At 45.9% G+C, this 17995-nt stretch overlaps 1 protein-coding gene across 7 annotated transcripts in view; it reads right to left on the minus strand.

Moving 5' to 3' along the window:
- The window catches only part of ACLY (ATP citrate lyase), a 463802-nt gene that overhangs the window by 4956 nt on the left and 440851 nt on the right, over positions 1-17995 (minus strand). For all 7 annotated transcript variants that reach the window (XM_085616801.1, XM_085616574.1, XM_085616958.1 and 4 more), the window contains 2 exons: positions 17817-17899; positions 5567-5643 (listed from right to left, as the gene is read on the minus strand). In XM_085616801.1, coding sequence (XP_085472927.1) covers positions 5567-5643; positions 17817-17899 — 160 coding nt within the window. The remainder of the gene's footprint in view (positions 1-5566; positions 5644-17816; positions 17900-17995) is intronic.

A 17995-nucleotide genomic window follows, 5' to 3' on the forward strand; every position in this document is an offset into this window, starting at 1 on the left:
AATCCGGTTGCCGACACCTCATTAAGTTGCAGACTTCGTGGGACACTCCGAATCCAGCTCCTGGTCGTCGTCGATGCCTCCTGGACCTCGTGGCTGAAGAGTCAAGACACCCGTGAATCACCTGAAATCACCCGACTACCGTGGGCGTCCATCTTCCTGGCCCCGGGTCACTGGCAAGTGGCTGTGAACACTGTCCCTTCTGCTTTCAGGTCTTCCTTCTTCAGAATCCAGCCTTGGATTCCACCGGACACTTCTCCAGTCTTCACAAGCAGCAAATCTTCTTCGGCTTCCATTGAAAACGATGCCGCGACCCGACACCAAAAGACACCTATGCACACGGCTTCCCTGGGTGAGGTAACTCATGCACTCCGGTGCTCCTGTGTGTGTTGGCCCTCGAAGTACTTACCTTGTAAGTGGCTTGCCTGTAGACTCTCCTGAAGTACCCTAAAACTTTAAAAATCCAACCGCAACTTGCTCCATTGAAATCAATAGGGAACCCGCGGCTGTGTTCTCACACTGCACGAGTCTCCCGTGGATCCTTTACTTACCTGCCTTGGGTGGATTAGTGAGGCCCAGCGATTCTAAAGGCCCTAGGCCTTGTCATTTTGCAAGTCGACAATCTTATACCTCTTTTTTAGTATATGGTCTGGTACGCCCCTAGGGCCCCAGCCATATAAGTGCTTAATTTGTTGTGAAACATTGATTTGTGCATATGTTCCTGACGTCTAATCTCAAAGAGATTAGTAGAGTGTGTCTAGAAATAAATACATATATATTTGATATATATACCTGTGTGGTGTCCTTTCATTTGGTAATTCAAGAGATTAGGTAAAACAAGCTGCTTTACATTCCTCTGAGACTTAGCCTGAAGGCTGCTCTCCACAGCTACCACCAGGATAGCTTTCTTTAAAAGGTTGTCTTAAACCTATCTACCATAAGAGTCGAATTGGACTGGTGCAAGGTGGCCACTATAACTAGTGACCAGCATATGCCAGGCCAACTTCTCACAAGTGTGTAAACAGCTCCTTGTTTCATTCTGGTTAAAGCTTTCACTTCATGCCCAAATTCCCCTGGATTCTACATGGTTTGCAAACCATGAAGGTTGGAACACTCTAGTTTGTGATAGCCTTCACTCCGTGTCCAACAGCTCTCCAGGATTTCTGACTGCCACGACAGTTTGATTTCTCAAAATAAAAAAATTAATAAATAAAATTGCCCACATGAAATTCATGTGAATCCTTCGCCCCTTTACAGTATGGCTGTTGGGATGAAAATGCCCATTGCATGGCCTTGGTGAGAGTGAGCCCTTGCCCTATATTCAACACCGAGTAAAGTCAAAGTGCCTCTCTGAAGGTTTTGTACTTTTGCCTTGGTGAACATGACAAACCTGTTCAATGATTGTTCCCCTCTCCTCTTGCACAAGGAGTGAGCGTTGTGTTGTGGTCAGAAAGGACATCAACAGCGCACTCCTTTGGAGAGTGACTCACTGCCACTCTCTTTGGATGAGGACTGACAGTGATGGTAGCATTAATTTGTAGTAGTGGGGTTGGACCCCTTTTGCCTGCCATTTTCAGGGGAGAGATCTGATGGTCTACCTTAGATAGATCCTTTGCTCCCTCCGTGTGGGCGAAATTGGAGGGAGACTGTGTGTGTTCACTTTGTATGTGTGAGATAAAATAAGCATGGAGAGAGAGATGTGCCTGCGCGCATACACCGTGTGTATGCATGTTTGTTCCATTTGTGAAACCAAGCCAGTTGCTGGACCAGTATGGGTCAGGAACAGCCTGAAACCAGCTCTATTGATGAACTCATTTAAATTGCATCTACAGCTGCAAGATCTGGCAGGAGGATCCCAATAAACTAAACTACAAAGAACAGGGTGGTCAAATTTAGAATAAATACTGAACAGATGCTCTGCTCAGACAGCCTAGAATTCCCATGATGCTTGAAGAAAACTGGCCCTTTATATTATATATCAAAATGAGATATATCGTGCAAAGAGTCCAGGGGTTCCCTTATGAGTAGACAGGGGCTTGATCTAGCAATCCAAAGATTCTCTTCTAGGGGGCAGTGTGGTCGAGCAGCCTCAGGCATATCAGAGAGCAGTGCAGAGACATCTGCAAATACACACAATAGTCAATAAATGACACACTACTTTAGGAGATCCACACTTATTCATAAAAATAACACGCATCATATATATTTAGGCACCAGAACCAGGTAAGTCGGTTTTGCAATAGAAAGTCTTTTGTATTCAAAAGTCGACAGTGCAATTTTATCCTATGAGAGGAAGAACAAGTACAGCATTCAGGTACAGTACAGCGACTTATGCAACCAGTCTCCAAAAGTTAAGGGCAAGGTCAAATGCAGCACGAGCAGACCACCACTAGCGGCACTAGTGCGGCCGGAAGCAGGGGTGCAAAACAGCGTCAGGTGCCCAATGCAAGTCTACAGAGAACAGTATTCCCATAAAGAGGCTGCAGGCTTTGACTGGAAGTCAGGGGGACTCAGGCCTCATGATGCTCTGGGACGAAGGGACACCTTTGGTCCTCTTCTCCACGGCCCAGGGGTGACGGGAGCCCAGGTCTCTTTAGACATCGGGTTTTCCTTACGGGGAGCAGTCGCAGTAGAGGGGGCCTGCGTGCAGAGGCTGCAGGTGACGTCGGGGGTCTATGACAGTGGATTTGGTCCCTGGAGGGCTGGGGGACCACACTGACACCGCTGGCCCACTTCAACTAAGGCTTGGAGCAATGGGTGCAGTGGTGTCCATAGGCGTTGGGTTTTAGTGGTTGTAAAGTCCTCTCAGGTCTCTTGGGTTCCTTGCAGAGTACAGGGAAGCAGGTCCACCGCTTCAAAGGAGTTCTTAGTTCCTGGGTCAAGTACTGGCAGGTCTCCAAGGCTTTGGAGGGACAGCAGCTGCAGGAAAGGTCATCTATTGGTGCAACAGTCTGTCAGCACGCAGACTGACTAGGTTGGCGCCAAGTCAGTTGCTAGGTCCTCAGTTCTTGATCTTTGCACTCTTAACGTCAGTCTTCTTCTTTCAGGTCAGCAAAATCTGATGTTCTGGTGCCAGGGGCTTCCCTAAATACCTTTGAGGTCACTACACCCCCTATATAACAACTTCCTGTGAGAAGTGGTCATAACACTATCCTAGAGTTCCTAAGTTTGCCAACACAAAGATGGCTAACTCTGAAACGTCGTATCCACCTCAGATTAGGCCACCTAAGGGGTGGTACTAGACTGAGGATGGGGCATGACTACCTGACTAGCTAATATTCCCGCCTGTCCAGGTGCCAAAGGGCTCTGGACAAAGAGGGTCAGCTTCCTCTTCTGTGAAGGGAGCTAGACTCGCATTTCAAAGGTGGTAGCTTCTTTGAAACTTCCCTGCCTTGGAATGCTAATCAGCAGGTCATCCTGTGGGCGAGAGTGTGAACACCCCGTTTCCGGGCAGGCTTTGTTTATGACCTTTTGAGAGAAAAGGCTCTCACCCTCGGGGGTCAGAGACTCGTCAGCCAACACACTAGGGGCTGGTAGGTTCAGGGGGCACCTCTAAGATGCCCTCTGGGTGCATGTATTAGTAAATCAAAAAATTGAATCAGTGAGGGTTTAGTAATACTGGATGTTTGCTATCAATATACCTATATTCAGTGAAGACATCACGTAGCTGGGGAACTAATTGTCCAGCACGTGTTCTATTCTAAAATAAACCCCCTGTTCTCTTGCGCTAGCACTAATGGAACTGACCAGCACAGGAGCATATCTGCTCTTGCAGGTATGCACTCACATTTAATATTAAGCACACTGCCATAGAGCTGTAAGGCCTGCTGTAGGGGTGGCTTACAAATACTACATGCAGTGTTAGGGGACATGGCATACAGGTATGTGTGTCATGTGTTTTTATTTTTGTCTGCACCAAAACACTTGGCCTGTCGGGGCAATCTTGCATGTGTTTGGAGAGAGGTCTCTTAGGGTAGGCCATTTTGTGCTGCAGCCTTGAAACACCCTTCTTTAGTAGCTCATGCCCTAGGTACGAGGGGTACCATTTACTAGGGACTCACAGAAAGTGCTAAAGGTATTGCCAATTGGAGGGCAATAATTGTACAGGTTTAGGAAAGAGATCTGGTACTGGGGACCTGGATAGCAGGAACCCAGTGCACTTCCAATTGAAATCACATCAAATACGAGGCAAAAAGTGGGGGTGACCATCAACTTTCCTACAACGATCAATAGGAATTACAATAAAAATTGTGTGCCAGTCTAGGATCCTTGCTTGCTGCCTTGGTTTTCAGGATGAGGACAAACCTGAAATAATACCCCTGCAAGAAAAGCTGTCGAGTGCTAGCAGAAGGTGGTGTTTCCAGCTATAGTGGTCAGACTCTTCTCTCCCTGTCCCAGGGGGTCTCCGTGGTAGCTCCCGAACAGTCCCTAGCTTGCCTGGTCCGAAGTGCTCAGTGTTGTTTGCCGGGCAAGTTTAAGCTGAGTAAATCCCTACAAACACAATCAACTCAGCTGTTTGACTTTTAAGCTCCACTGTGGGAGCCTTTGTGAGCTCTGCTTTATTACCTGTGGGAGGTCGTAGTGTAGTAAAATGTTACCATGTTCTGCAGATTTCAACATAAGACCCCTGAAAGTATATTGTTTTGAAAATCATTAACCAAAACCAGGAGATTCGAAAGTATTGCCTTTTAAGAGACTCATTATCCATCATCACCCCGCCCCTCACACTACCGGGCCCATCAATCCAAGTGCCTGGGTAACAGTAAACCTCTTTACCCCCTGAGGACACCTGTTCATTCCTGCTGGCCCTTTCAGCTTAACGAGCATCATGTGTGTGCCTGGTTGGGCTCGACGCATGTTGGGGGCAGAGTGTTGTGTTCTAGGCCCGAGAAAGATCAATGAAGACCTAGCAATGAGGTGTGGAGCTAGCAGGAAAGACTTTGGTGGGTATGCACGGGCTACCTGCACAGCACAACACTATCCTAGGATTTGCGGTCCTTCAGTGTGTTAACTGCCAGTGCCCACCCTGCAGGATGTGAAAGGACAGGGGGCACCCAGTGGCACTACAGCCAGGCAGAAGAATGTAGATGAACTCTGCAAAGTCCATTTAAAGTGTCCACAAAGCTCATAATACAGTTGCGCTTCACTGAAAAATTAAAAGGAAACATTTTCTCCATAAAAGTGTAGCCTGGAAGTGAGCCGGTCTGCTCCTCTGACAAGGGCAATCCCAGAGACCTTCTGATCAAGGGCTAATAGCATAGTGAAAATATTTGTCAAAGCCTGTAGTCAAGGCCTGTCGCCAGAAATTACTTTATTATGAAAACTATCTGTTCAAGCCTGTAGCGAGGAGTTTATTGATTGGGAATACTAGGTGTCGGATGTAAAAGACAAACTGTTCATTAGGAAAAGACTATTTGTAGGTTGTTTGTTTTCCTATGTTCATATGTATTTTAATGAATAGTATTTAGCTTTATGCAAATTAATTGTCATTGTCAAATAAAGCACTGGCATAGCTGTTGCCCCAGGACTTTCCAAATGAGTTCCCACATTAGCAAGGAGAACAACTTACCAATGAAGCCCATGCTTCTGCCAAGTACAAAAATACCATTCAGTGCGCCAATTTCTATATATTCATCAGCTTCTTCCCTGGAAGAGGGAAAAAAAAAACTTACATTTGCAGATCAGTTGAAACAATTTCCGTCAGCATATCCCTACCTGGCAACCTTGATTATGGCAGACTTCTTCAAAGCTTTTTGTTCTGAGCCCCACTAAGCAAAAGGTTTTGAAGTCGGGCCCCCCTCCAAAACATTATGGCCAGACTTGGGATGTTTGGGAGGGACAGTGTTGATCACAGGGGTGGGGCTTATGAGAATTTCGGGGATGCTTTTTCTGTAGGTCAAAATCTTCTTTAAATGTAAAAATTATAAAGGAGCAAGTATCTCAAAGAAAAACAGAAATGGACCAAAAAAAACACTACTCCATATAAATAGGGTGTTCTGATCCCCTCACACTCCTGGACCTCAATGTATCTGCACCTGCTGCACTAATGACAGCTGCAGCCCTGAGTAGCAGGCTGACGTTTCTGCCTTTCACCCTTCCCCAGCTTGCCTGGCCCTCACTCCAATCCTGAAACAGAATATGTCTCTTTTAGAAAAAAGTGAGCTCCCACATGTTGCCTCCATTGTGCAGCAAGGATTTCCTCAGCTCGCATGCTAGCAAGGCCCAATGCCCGTTTTGGAAAGTACAACAGTCATGATTGTGATTCAGTAGGCCCCTCACATCCCTGTGCCCCGTTACCTGCTTCACTATTAACAGCTGCTGCTTTGCAAAGGTGTAGTCTCCCTGTTCTATAAAAAACACATGGGCCCCGATCTTGCCTCTCAGAGGCCCAAGCTTAGGTGTCTCCTCTCTTTCAATATTTCTCTGCCTGATGCAGGCAAGAAAGGATAGTTAAACAGCCCTAATTGCGGTTTAGTCGGCACCTCACACCTGTAGCCCTCTGTGCCACTGGACCCACAGCACCAATCAGGACAGCCCTACGAGGCAGGTTTCTTCCACTAAACACACAACATAGGCAGTCTACCCCTTTGTGTCACAAAAAATGAATAAGAAAAGTAAAAAGCCCCACATCTCCCCACCCCTTTTCGTTGATTGGACCCTGTTCCTGTGCAAGAAGGGTGGACCTGGACCCTAATGCATGCAAGAACAAGCATTTTCAATGCAATAGGTCTCGCATTATTAAAGTTTGAGCTGTTGGCATTGCTAATAATAATGCAACACCAATAGCAGCTCAAAGATTCAGTAATGCGAGACCTATTGCATTGCAATTGTTTTTTTGGTTGTTTTTTTTTATTTAGCACAAACTTGAGTGAACGGTGTGTATTTATGTTGCATTGCACAACCAAGAGAGAAAAGAACATTTCACCAAAAAGGATTGGTGGGAAAGGGGTCTTAAATTTAAAGGACAGTGAGGCGATTCCAGACAGAGATCCTGCTGCACTTCGGGGAATTACCTTTCTGTAAATCACATGAAGACCAGGCTGCTTTTGGCGTTGAGAGCCAAAAACTAGTAGTAGTGCAATTTTTTTAATTTTACATTTTAAATAGTGTCACTACCTGTGAAATGGGGTTAATGCACTTTACAATGAGCAAACAACAATTTTCTTTATATTTAATCATAAGGAAATAAAATAAGGGAAGGGAGAATTAATTAAACGATCATCAAGTACATCATTTGAGTGCAACATCTTCGTCAAAAAGCTAGAAATGGATAATGAGACGGGTGTGGTGTGTGTGTGGTTGTGTGTGTGGTTGTGTGTGTGAGCGGTTGGGTGTGTGAGCGGTTGGGTGTGTGAGCGGTTGGGTGTGTGAGCGGTTGGGTGTGTGTGGGGGGTGTGTGTGGGGGGCGTGTGTGGGGGGCGTGTGTGGGGGGGCGTGTGTGGGGGGCATGTGTGAGCGGTTGGGTGTGTGAGCGGTTGGGGCGTGTGTGGGGGGACATGTGGGGGGGCGTGTGGGGGGCGTGTGTGGGGGGCATGTGGGGGCGGCATGTGGGGGCGTGTGGTGTTGCGTTTGTGTGTGGCGGTTGGGTGCGAGCGGTTGGGTGCGAGCGGTTGGGTGCGAGCGGTTGGGTGCGAGCAGTTGGGTGCGAGCGGTTGGATGCGAGCGGTTGGGTGTGAGCGGGTGTGTGGTTGTGGGTGTGTGGTTGTGTGATTACACATCACATAATTACACTGTATTCAATACAACATAAATACACCCCACATACCACTCAGTACAACATAACTGCACGTCACATAATTACTCTCTACTTAATGCAAGATAAATACACTCCACACAATACCACTCTGAGCCACATAACACCACCACATAATTACACTGTACTCAATACAACATAAATACACACCTTTCACTCAAGTTTGTGCTATATAAAAAAAAACACTAAAAAAAACAATTGCAATGCAATAGGTCTCACATTATTGAATCTTTGAGCTGCTATTGGTGTTGCATTATTATTAGCAATGCCAACTGCTCAAACTCAAAAGAGTTTCAGCTATTGGCATTGTAAATGATCATGCCTTTTATTTATGTGTTTATAAACCTGCAAGCGGCATTTACCCACCGCTTGCAGGTTTTCTAAACACAAATAACAAGATTGGACCTTATAGAGGTGGGAACTTTATGGATTATGTAAACCCACAAGTATCTGCCAAGCATAATTATTCCAATGTGTACATTTCCCAGCCATAACTTTCCATCCCTGATCTAGCCAACGTTAACATTAACATGAATATTGAATATTTTAGCCCTTCTTGGGAAGAAGAGGGAACAGGGAGCTGGAGAATATGGTGTTTGAAAAGATAGACAAAAGGAGAGCAGGAAATATAAACATAAAAAGAAGGAGCAGAGTGGGAGATAACATAAGGAGGAGACAGGGCAAATAACATAAGTTAGAACAGGAGAAGTAGAGAAGGAAAGATCGGTGGAAAAGGAAATAAAAAGGAGAGAAAAGTGAGGGAACAGAGAGGAGACAACACCGAAAAAATGAAATGAGGAGAATTGGTGAAGAGGAGAGCAATGGTAAATGAATGCTTGAGTTGTTGCTGGAAGCTTTTTCCCTGTACAGAATGCACACTTATTAATGATGTTTAATATTAATTTTCTATGAAACATTTTATTCTAATATTTATAAAATCTGAAAATATGTTGATTTCTAAATACGGTGGATTGGGACACGGCAGACCTTTTAACTGGAAAGATGTTAGTAACGAATTGCATGTTTCTTCGCCTGGGAGGAAAGTTCAGCTTTGGTCAAACATGTTTTAGTGCCTTTAATAAGGGCTTTCTTTTCCACCATGCACTAAAGTGCAGTGTCAGATCTGTGCACTGGGGTCCCATCTGCTGCGATTTAATCAGTGAACAAAGGAACCAACCTGTCAGTATTACGCCATGTGCTTGTAAACACGAATCTGGGCCACAGTGCTAATAAGTACTTAATAACAAGAAGATTGCTGTTTTTCTTGCGGCTGCCAACACATTCGCCGTTTATTAGATTTCTACCACTTGTATGTGACTGCAAAAGGCTCTTCAGCGAGCATGGAATGGCAGCCATACAAACGGACAACCATCAAAAGTGGGCAGTACAAAAAAAAGGAGGGACTAACAAGCCTATTAACTAACCATAAGCCAGCATTTTCTAAGGACAATGACACAAGCCAATGAAAAATATGGGCAGAGAGTGGGCGGAGTTTCAAGTCCATGCTCGAATACAGCATGCCTCACAGAGCAGTGCATGCCCTGCCTAGGCTCAACCTAATAACAGAAAGATAAGGAGAACAGTTAAACAAGAGAGGTGAAGTAGAGGGAGATGGACTAATGAAGATGAGATAGATACTTGAGGGGGAGAGAGATGTAATGGAAAAAGAGAAAGTGGAAGTAACCAGAAACAAAGGTACCAGGTTGGTGGTAACAGAAAGAACATAGAGAAAGAAATGTATAGAGTTAGGAAAGGCTTTAGAGAAAGGTAGGGAGAAAGAAATGTAGAGAACGGGAGAAGGGTGGGATATTGCTAATGGTGAGGTAGGGGCAAGGTTAAAAGAGGTGAGTTAAAAAGAAGTCAATGCAGAGAGAGAGAGGTAGGGGGAAAGGTGAGTTAGTGAGAGGATTATGAAGAGAGCAGTAAAGTGCAATTTTATAAAAACATAGGGCAGCTGGTGAATGTTCTAACTGAAAGGGGTATAGCAACCACACCTGAAACATGTTTACTGGGGATGAACCCATGCTCCAAGGGAAACGGGTAGCAAGTAGATTCATTGATGGGACATTGGCCCTAGCAAAAAGACAGGTTTCAATGACATGGTGGTCGCAGATGGGACTCAGGATGTCTGAATGGAACTGTGGTGTAGAAAAATGGGCGGAATACGAAGGTTTGGCACTGGACCCTGATGTTAAGTGGTGCAAGGGGACTACTCAAATGGCTAAAGCATGGGAACCGATCCTAAACGCCTTCAGAGACCCAAAGAAAGCTCACGTCAACCGGCCCTCACCAGTACATTAGACTGTACCTCACCCGCAGTGTAGATGACTCTCACTGGCTATTTTAACCTTTGTGGGACTGATTACGTATGTCGCCCATAGAATGTCACAGATGAAGATGCTGTAGGGCTACTACGGCCACAGCTGAACTGAGCAAAGCCTCGTGAAATGCCTACCCTTGGTTAGGACTGGGTTTGGCTTCTGTTTGCCGATAATGTCCTGTACACTGACTAGAAACGGAAACAGAGCATGCATGGATTAAAAGTTATATTGAATACTCCAGCTGAATGGGTGGAGAGGACTGTGAAGCGATTACATTGGGTATATGAGCACTTGAAGCACCCGCCTGGTTACTATGGTGAGTTCATGTAAAAGCTGCACCCGATTGTAACACCTTTAAGTGGGCTCAAAGAAATGTTGTGAATGGCGCAACAGAGGACGCAAACATTGGAAAAAGCACCTGTTGAAACCCTTCAAGAAATCTTTGATCCATTCCATTACCTGACCACGAGCACAGAGATCAGAGAGGCATCCTAACAGAATCTAGTGATCTAAAGTGTCGGAAGCATCCAAATAGTTGAGACTGACCAGGGCCACAGTCCCAATATAGTCTCAAATCCTCAACCACTGTTACTGCTACAACCTGGGGGCTCATTCGACAACCTTCTTGAAATGGGTGAGCCAAGTCATTCTTAATTATTACAAAAAACATCTTAGGCACGTAAGATGGAAAGGAGAGTTTTTAAATTGGTAGAAACTGGCCAATTCCTCTGAAACCAGTGCATGTTTTTACAAACCAACTTGTCCGTTTTAATAATAGAAAATCTACAGAGAATGTTATCAATATTCTGACATAAATGCACTTGGAGGACATTTGAAGGCGCAGCCGTATGGAAAAACCACAGTTACCGACACATTTGGGGCCTAGTTTGGCGTGTACCTACCCCAGTGCCCAGCGGCCCGAGGGCCCACTGAAGCCTGAGCATTGCTGCATTTTATCATGCAAACATCAGTCAGTGGGCCATTGGCGCTCTGTGCTACATATGAGTCAAAACTGTGTCTTGAGAAAATCACAGATCTCTCCACCAAGCGCATTAACCTTCAGAGCTAACTTACCATTGTTATTACTATCCCATGAAATGTGTTGCCCGCTCAAAGATCTCTGCAGCTGGTCTGCTAACACCATACGTTATTTTAAAATGCAGCCACTTTGTGACTAATTAAGAGAGCCAAACCATAAAAATGTGCTTGCACAGTGTTTTCTTGTTGCCAATTTTTGAAGCAGGGTTTTTTTTCTCTCCAAATAAATGTATAAGTTGACTGTCAGACTCGATTTCATGACTCTGCTCCTTGTGGCTCCACCTCCTTTCCGCTGTCCCACCTTGACAGCTATTGTGTGAGTTCCCAGACTATTGTTCTTCATTTCCAGCACTTTCGCTGCCAGGGGCGGGACTGGGCCTGGCTGCAGCCCTTTAACTGGACAGGTGGGACTGCCATGCTGATTTGAAAGTGGACAGCCTAGTCGGCTTCTTTTGTTGGTGGGTGTCCCTTTACCACCTCCTGCAAACCAGTCCTTAAAACGTTTTACAGCACTGTAACTACTAGAATCATCCACATTGGTGAATCGTATCTATTCCAGAGGATGCTTGCAGTTGTAGTAGCACCGTGCTTCTCGCGGCTCATGACATATGTCACGCATATCGCATGAAAGTTATCCCACTCTCCCAGCTGGACCGTTCCGAAATGTGGTGTTGATTTAAAGACTTCTCTGTTCCCATTCTCCAGCGAGCCCTGCCAATTACAGAAATCTAGCTCGGCCAGAGCCCCACTCCCAAACAGTGCCCCGGAGGCGCGGGCCAGGAATGCGCTCGGTTCCCTCCAGTGTGATGTCACGCACCACATCTGAGGAGCGGTGGCGGGGGTGAGGAGCGGAGGTCGCGTGCCCCATGTGGGGAAGGCAGGCGAAGGAGGCCGAGTTGGAAAGCCCACCAGGACTTCCCCGGGCCCGGGGTTTACCTGCAGGGAGTGGGACGAAAGCTGAGATCCTTAAAGAGTGGGTGGACCTCCCGAAATCCCAGCTCTAAAACTACACACAGCATGCGGGCGGCCGGCCAGCAGTAGCTGCTAGCCGGAGCAGCTGTTTTGCTGGGTCCTGCGTGCACAGCTGTGCTGCTTATTTACTTTCACCTTCCTCTCTGCATCACAAGGAGAATGGCCACTAACAGCTCGTTTATTAGATTGCTTTCTGCTTTTTGTGTGCCCGTTCTTGGGTCCTCCTTTCAACCATGGGCAACAAGGCGGCTTTTGTGACAGTACTGTTGCACGTTATCGTCTCGGGCGCCTTGCAAGCGGCACTGGCACGCGCTATCACCACGCGTGGAAGAACTGCTTTTACCCATGTTATGTGGGTCAAACTGGATACGGCGTGGGCCACGCTGAACGGAGGCCAGGTATGTGACAAGCTGCCACCGCGCGCGCTCTTTCACCCTCACGTGCATGTATTTGTGGTGCTCTTCGAAACATGACATTTAACGAACATGTTATTCATGTACTGAGTTTAGATGCCACCGATTTGTGGTTTGATAGTGCTACAGGCAACAGGTGGGAACTATTAAGCCACTAAATAATGTTCACGTCAGAGGGATGAAAATCTGAGACGGCCCTGTGAGGATTGGAATCTGTAGCCCAGTGATTACATCATGCCTAGGCAGGGGAGCGCGTAACTCACGCGTTTGTCTAGTTTATTGTTTGGACGTCTCAGAGCGCTAATTGAATCTGAGGAGGGCAGGAGTGCTGGGATAGGTTGGCACAGGAGGGATGGTGGAAATAGGCGGCCATGCACTAACGATACTCCTACGTGTTTTAATGCAAGGACATTATTCTGTTCTTGCTTCTGTTGAGAGAGGAGTAGCTTCTACTCCTTTACTATGATATTCCACTGCACGCAGTAGCAGCTATTTACTGATTCAGGAGAGGTTAATAACACGCAGTAGACGAGTGGGTGCAGCGCCTGCTGCAGAGATCCGTGACCTTGTCCACCACATGTTCAAACAGCCGCTGGGCAAAGTCTGGCTTTCATCTTTTCTAGATCGGTAAAAATGTGCCGTGGGTCAATTCAGGGTGGGGGAAGATGCAGAATAATAAACAGCCAACTGACAGGTGACCACTAGTGATCCTTACCCATCATTCTACCCCTACTCTAAACTCTACTAAACACACAAACATTAAAGAGCACAGACCTAGGATGTTGTCTTAGGGCTAGAGCGGTCCAGTCTCGGCAACGACTCCGCATTCTGTGAGCAAATCACTTAATCTACCCTGCCTAACAAAACCAGAAGAAAAAAAAAAAGCTTTACCTTAGGTATAATCGCGGCCCCCGTAAGTAAAGCGCGGGTGCCGCGATTATACCAAAGGTATAGAAAAAGATTTTTTTTTCGATTTCTTTACGGTTGGTATAATCGCGGCACCCACACTTTACTTTTAATGTTATAAGTAAAGCGCGGGTGCCGCGATTATACCAAAAGTAAAGGAATAGAAAAAAACCTCTATATCTTTACCTTTGGTATAATCGCGGCACCCGCGCTTTACTTATAACAATAAAAGTAAAGCGCGGGTGCCGCGTATATAATACCAAATGTAAATAAAAACAAGTGGGGTGCGTGTCACGGCTGTGTCTGGGCAAAATCATAGCTCCACACACGGCCTATTGGTGTCTATTACGCGCTTGGTGAGCGTAATAGACACCAAAAGGCCATGGGAGGAGCTATGCGCGCGCCCCAGGCCAATTGCGTGCAGTCTTTTGGAAGAAGACGCACGCAAAGGCCAATGGGGGAGCTAAAAAGGAATCGCACACGCACTAGCCTGTGCGTTTCCTAGGTCGATTTCTGAACCCCGGAACAAAAGGACTCTTCCCTGTATAAGCACTGCTGCGCAGTGCAACGCAGGTCGCGAGACCTAAAAACGGACCCGCACTCCACTTTTTGCAAGTACGACAGGATTAATCAGAGTGTAGTGGCCCCCACACTCCCTAAATCCAAGTGCCTCAGCACTAATGGTAGTGATTGTTTTTCTTAAAATAGCACCTTCTCATATGGGCAACGCCTATGACGCTATCCATGGATTATGCTCCTTTCCTCTTTATTCTGGGCAATTACTCAGAGGCCCCAGCAATCCGGACGGTCAAAGGTCTGCTTCTGAATGCAATACTGCTGGACATCCGGTCACCCCTCAACTCACTCATGTGTCGAAGTGAGCAGGATCTATGAGGCCCGATGTGCCCAAGCTTTTTTAATTTTACAAAAACAGTTACCATATTTTTTGTTAAAAAACAAAAATTCCATGGAAAATAGTTAATGTGGACCTTGAGGTGCCTCTGGATGAAAGTAAAAGGAAAGGGGGTGGAGTCTCGTGCTGTGAAGTCGAAGGAGGAACAGAGCTAAAAAATGAATTGGGCCTTCTCACTAAGGTGTCTGACACTTGACAATAATGTAAATGTGTACATTTGGTTATTCACCAGATATAAATGCTGCTCAGGAGCCAGGATGGGCTTCAATCGATGGAGTAACTAGAATTTTCATAATAAGGAAAGATTTTTTTGGGGGGGGAAAGGGGACATAAGCATGTTGAGGAGAGTGCCTGTTTAAAATTTGCTCTTTCTACAGGGTAACCCCAGATTTTGCCTTCTGTTCCCGAGCCCATTTTTGTTCCCTAGAGGACGTTGTGCACTTTACCCCTGCTACACAGGGGTAAAGTGCTTTTGCCCACCCGTTCAAACATGTTAACATTGCTATATACCTGATATACACAATACATTTATTTGAAAGTCCATAGTATATGGTACCACATCAATCCAGGGTCTGTTAATTAAATATTAGTAGAGGACTGCAGCACTTGTGCCACCCACTAAAACAACACAGTAAAACATGTCTCCAGTCCTGCCATTGCAGCTGTAAGCTGATATTGCAATCTAGAAAAACAAGCCTCTTGCCAGGCCTAAACCTTTTTTTATACCCAAAATCACCCCTTAGGTAGACATGAAATGCCCAGAGGGCAGGGTGCATGGTATGTAAAAGACAGACAGACAGACAGACAGACAGACAGACAGACAGACACACACATATATATATATATATATATATATATATATATATATATATATCCTGGCAGTGAAAAACATCCAAAGTTCTTTTTCTCTGTGGCAAGGCTGGCTCTGCTATAGGTTAAAACAGGCTTACACTATTAACTTTAATAAGTGCTAGATCCAGTTTGGGAGTATCATACAAATTGCTCAATTATTCGTTTTATTAGTAATGTAACATCCAACCTAATGGTACAGTTGGATTTTATATTACTATTTTGTAAATGACACTTTTAGAAAGTTTTAATTTTCCTGCCTAAAACCAAAAGGCTTCCCTGCCAGTTTACAGCCGTCATCTGCAGGCTCCCTGTGAAGAGATGTGCATTGCTCCCAAATAGGGGACAACGTGCTTTTGGTGTGGGGTGGTGCCTCCTCCCTTGACAGGATGGCCAGGAGGTTGTGTGTAGAGGTGGGCAGAGCTCGGGGTTTTACTCTGCGGAATTAGATTCCGCGGAGTTCCGCATCCTGGTGGAGTAACGTGAACTGAGAAGAATGCAGACCACCTGATTGTTTTTGATTTTTTTAAACTTGTTTTTATTGGGTTTTTCACCGTAACACACAGCAGTTAATGCAGAATTACAGGTACTCAGTTGTCAACATATCTGCAATCCCCGTTAATCAGTGGTCCAACTGTTCATGGTCACCTTAATCCAGTGAGGCTTATGCATACAGCCTCCAAATTAGTTCCCTCTTGCCATGTACAATTATAACGAGCAACAGTCCAGTAGGGGTTCATCATTGACCAATACCCAAGGTGTGTGTGTGTGACATTTAAACCAAGTAATATAACAGAAAATAAGCCAACCCATGTCCACCCCCTCCTAACCCTCCCACTTCCACCGGTGTATCCTAGTGTATGGCAGTGCCTGAATTACAGAGCAATAGTTCACTCAGCATTATTCAACATGAAAACATTAATACTGTGCATGCTAGCCTCCAATCGCTCCGTTACAGTGGATAGTTAGTGTTGTTACAGAGGATTTCTTACTGCCCTTGTGGTTCAGGACGACCCGCCTGCGCGTTCGAAGCCGAGCTGTTATCTGAGTCTGCCTCTAGCGCTTGCAGCAATACAACTAAGACCTCCCATGCCCTTGCGGTCTCCAGTGCCTTATCACTATTTATTCGCTTAGCATGCTGAAGCCGGACTGTACTTTCACTCGTTGCCCATTTTATCAGTTCCCCTTTCCACCTCTGGAAGTTAACCCTTGTGCGGCTTTCCAGTGTGCTGCGATCTCTCTTTTGGCCAGCAACAGTCCCAAATCTAAGAACTTGCTTGTTACTTTCGTTTTGGGCGTGTGTGGGAACCAGTGAAGTAAGCAGGTACCCATGTAAAGCTCTACTCGTCGTTCCGTAATCTCGCAGAGCAGATCAACCACTTCCTCCTAGTACGTTCCCAGTTGTGGACAACACCACATCATGTGACTAAACTCCGCCCCCTCTAGATCACAACGCGGACATTTGGCAGTGTCCATATTAAAATACTTATTAATCTTAGCAGGAGTGAGGTATGCCCAGTGTAGTATAAAGAAATTAACCAGTTGGAATCTGGCATTCCCGTTACTCTTCTACGCTCTCCTAACTAGTTGGGCCCATGTCTTCTCGGGGATCCGCCTCCCATTTCCGTTGCAGTTAATGCAGACCACCTGATGCAGTCTTTGCTCGTAAAATATTGGCTATGTGAAATAAGAGCTATTCTACACTACCTGTTGCCAGTTGTTATGCCAAGCCAGCCAGTACTACTTCCTGCAACCATGCCACAGGTGAGTCATTGGGCAAGGTCTCCGTGCAGTCCCTCCAGAAATCCACCTCGAATGAACTAAAACTGAAGTGGAGTCCACGTGGGGCTGCTGCTGCACTGACCACAAAACAAGGCCCCCCAAAACAGGGGAAATGGCAAGCAAAAAGCTGTGAAAACGAGGGAAAACCAAGGGGCAAGCACTTAAAAAAACGGGGAAAAAGCAAGGAGAAGCAGGCAAGAGATATGCAGCAGCGCGGGGAGAGCTGGGCCTTAGGTCTGCTCAATGGGGTCGTGCTGTGGCCTCCGTTAAATAGGTGCTGAGAGGAGGGAGGGGCGCTGAGGCGGTGGGCGGGGCTAGGCAGGGGATGGAAAAACGTACAGGAGCGGCAATGATTGAGAAACGGAGAAAAGTAGTGAAAACGAGAGCAAAGCAAGGAGAATGTAAACAAAAAACGAACGGAATAAGGAGAAAGCAGTGAAAATGAGGGAAAAGCAATGAGAAGGCCCTCAAAATACGAGGGAAGGCAGGCGAGAGCAGCAATGAGGGAGAAAAGAAATGAAGGCCCTCAAAAATGGGGAGAAAGGAAGGAGAAGACAGGAGCAAGAGCATGGGGAGGGCTGGATCCGAGACCAAAACATACAGACAAACATTGGTGGCTATTATTCATAATAATAGGAGCATCTTGCGGTGAGCGGCATGGAGCATTGGAAGAATTAAACGGGACTTACATGCTCCACAACAGCCTGCAGAAAAGGGGAGCACTATCTGATGCAAACTAACTGTGCCAGCTGCAAATTTCACGGAACTCATGTAACTCCGCAAAGTCGTGTTCTTTGAAATTCAAACATTTACTTCAACAAACCGTTTCAATACCCGTTCAGAAACTAAAAACGGGAGTTTAGTCTTCTTACCGTGTGAAGGATCCACAATTTCTGAGTAGGTCCACAAATGCCACTCCAATGAAACCATCCACGTTCAATATGAGATTAGGTTTCTAAAGCAAGAAAGGAAGAGTAAGGTGCACTTCCGCACAAGACGCAGATCAAATAAATAGAAAACAATTGACTTCCTAAGTGGGTGGATTATGAAA

The sequence above is a fragment of the Triturus cristatus genome, chromosome 1_1 (assembly GCF_964204655.1).
Source record: "Triturus cristatus chromosome 1_1, aTriCri1.1, whole genome shotgun sequence".
NCBI classification, from domain to species: Eukaryota; Metazoa; Chordata; class Amphibia; order Caudata; family Salamandridae; genus Triturus; species Triturus cristatus.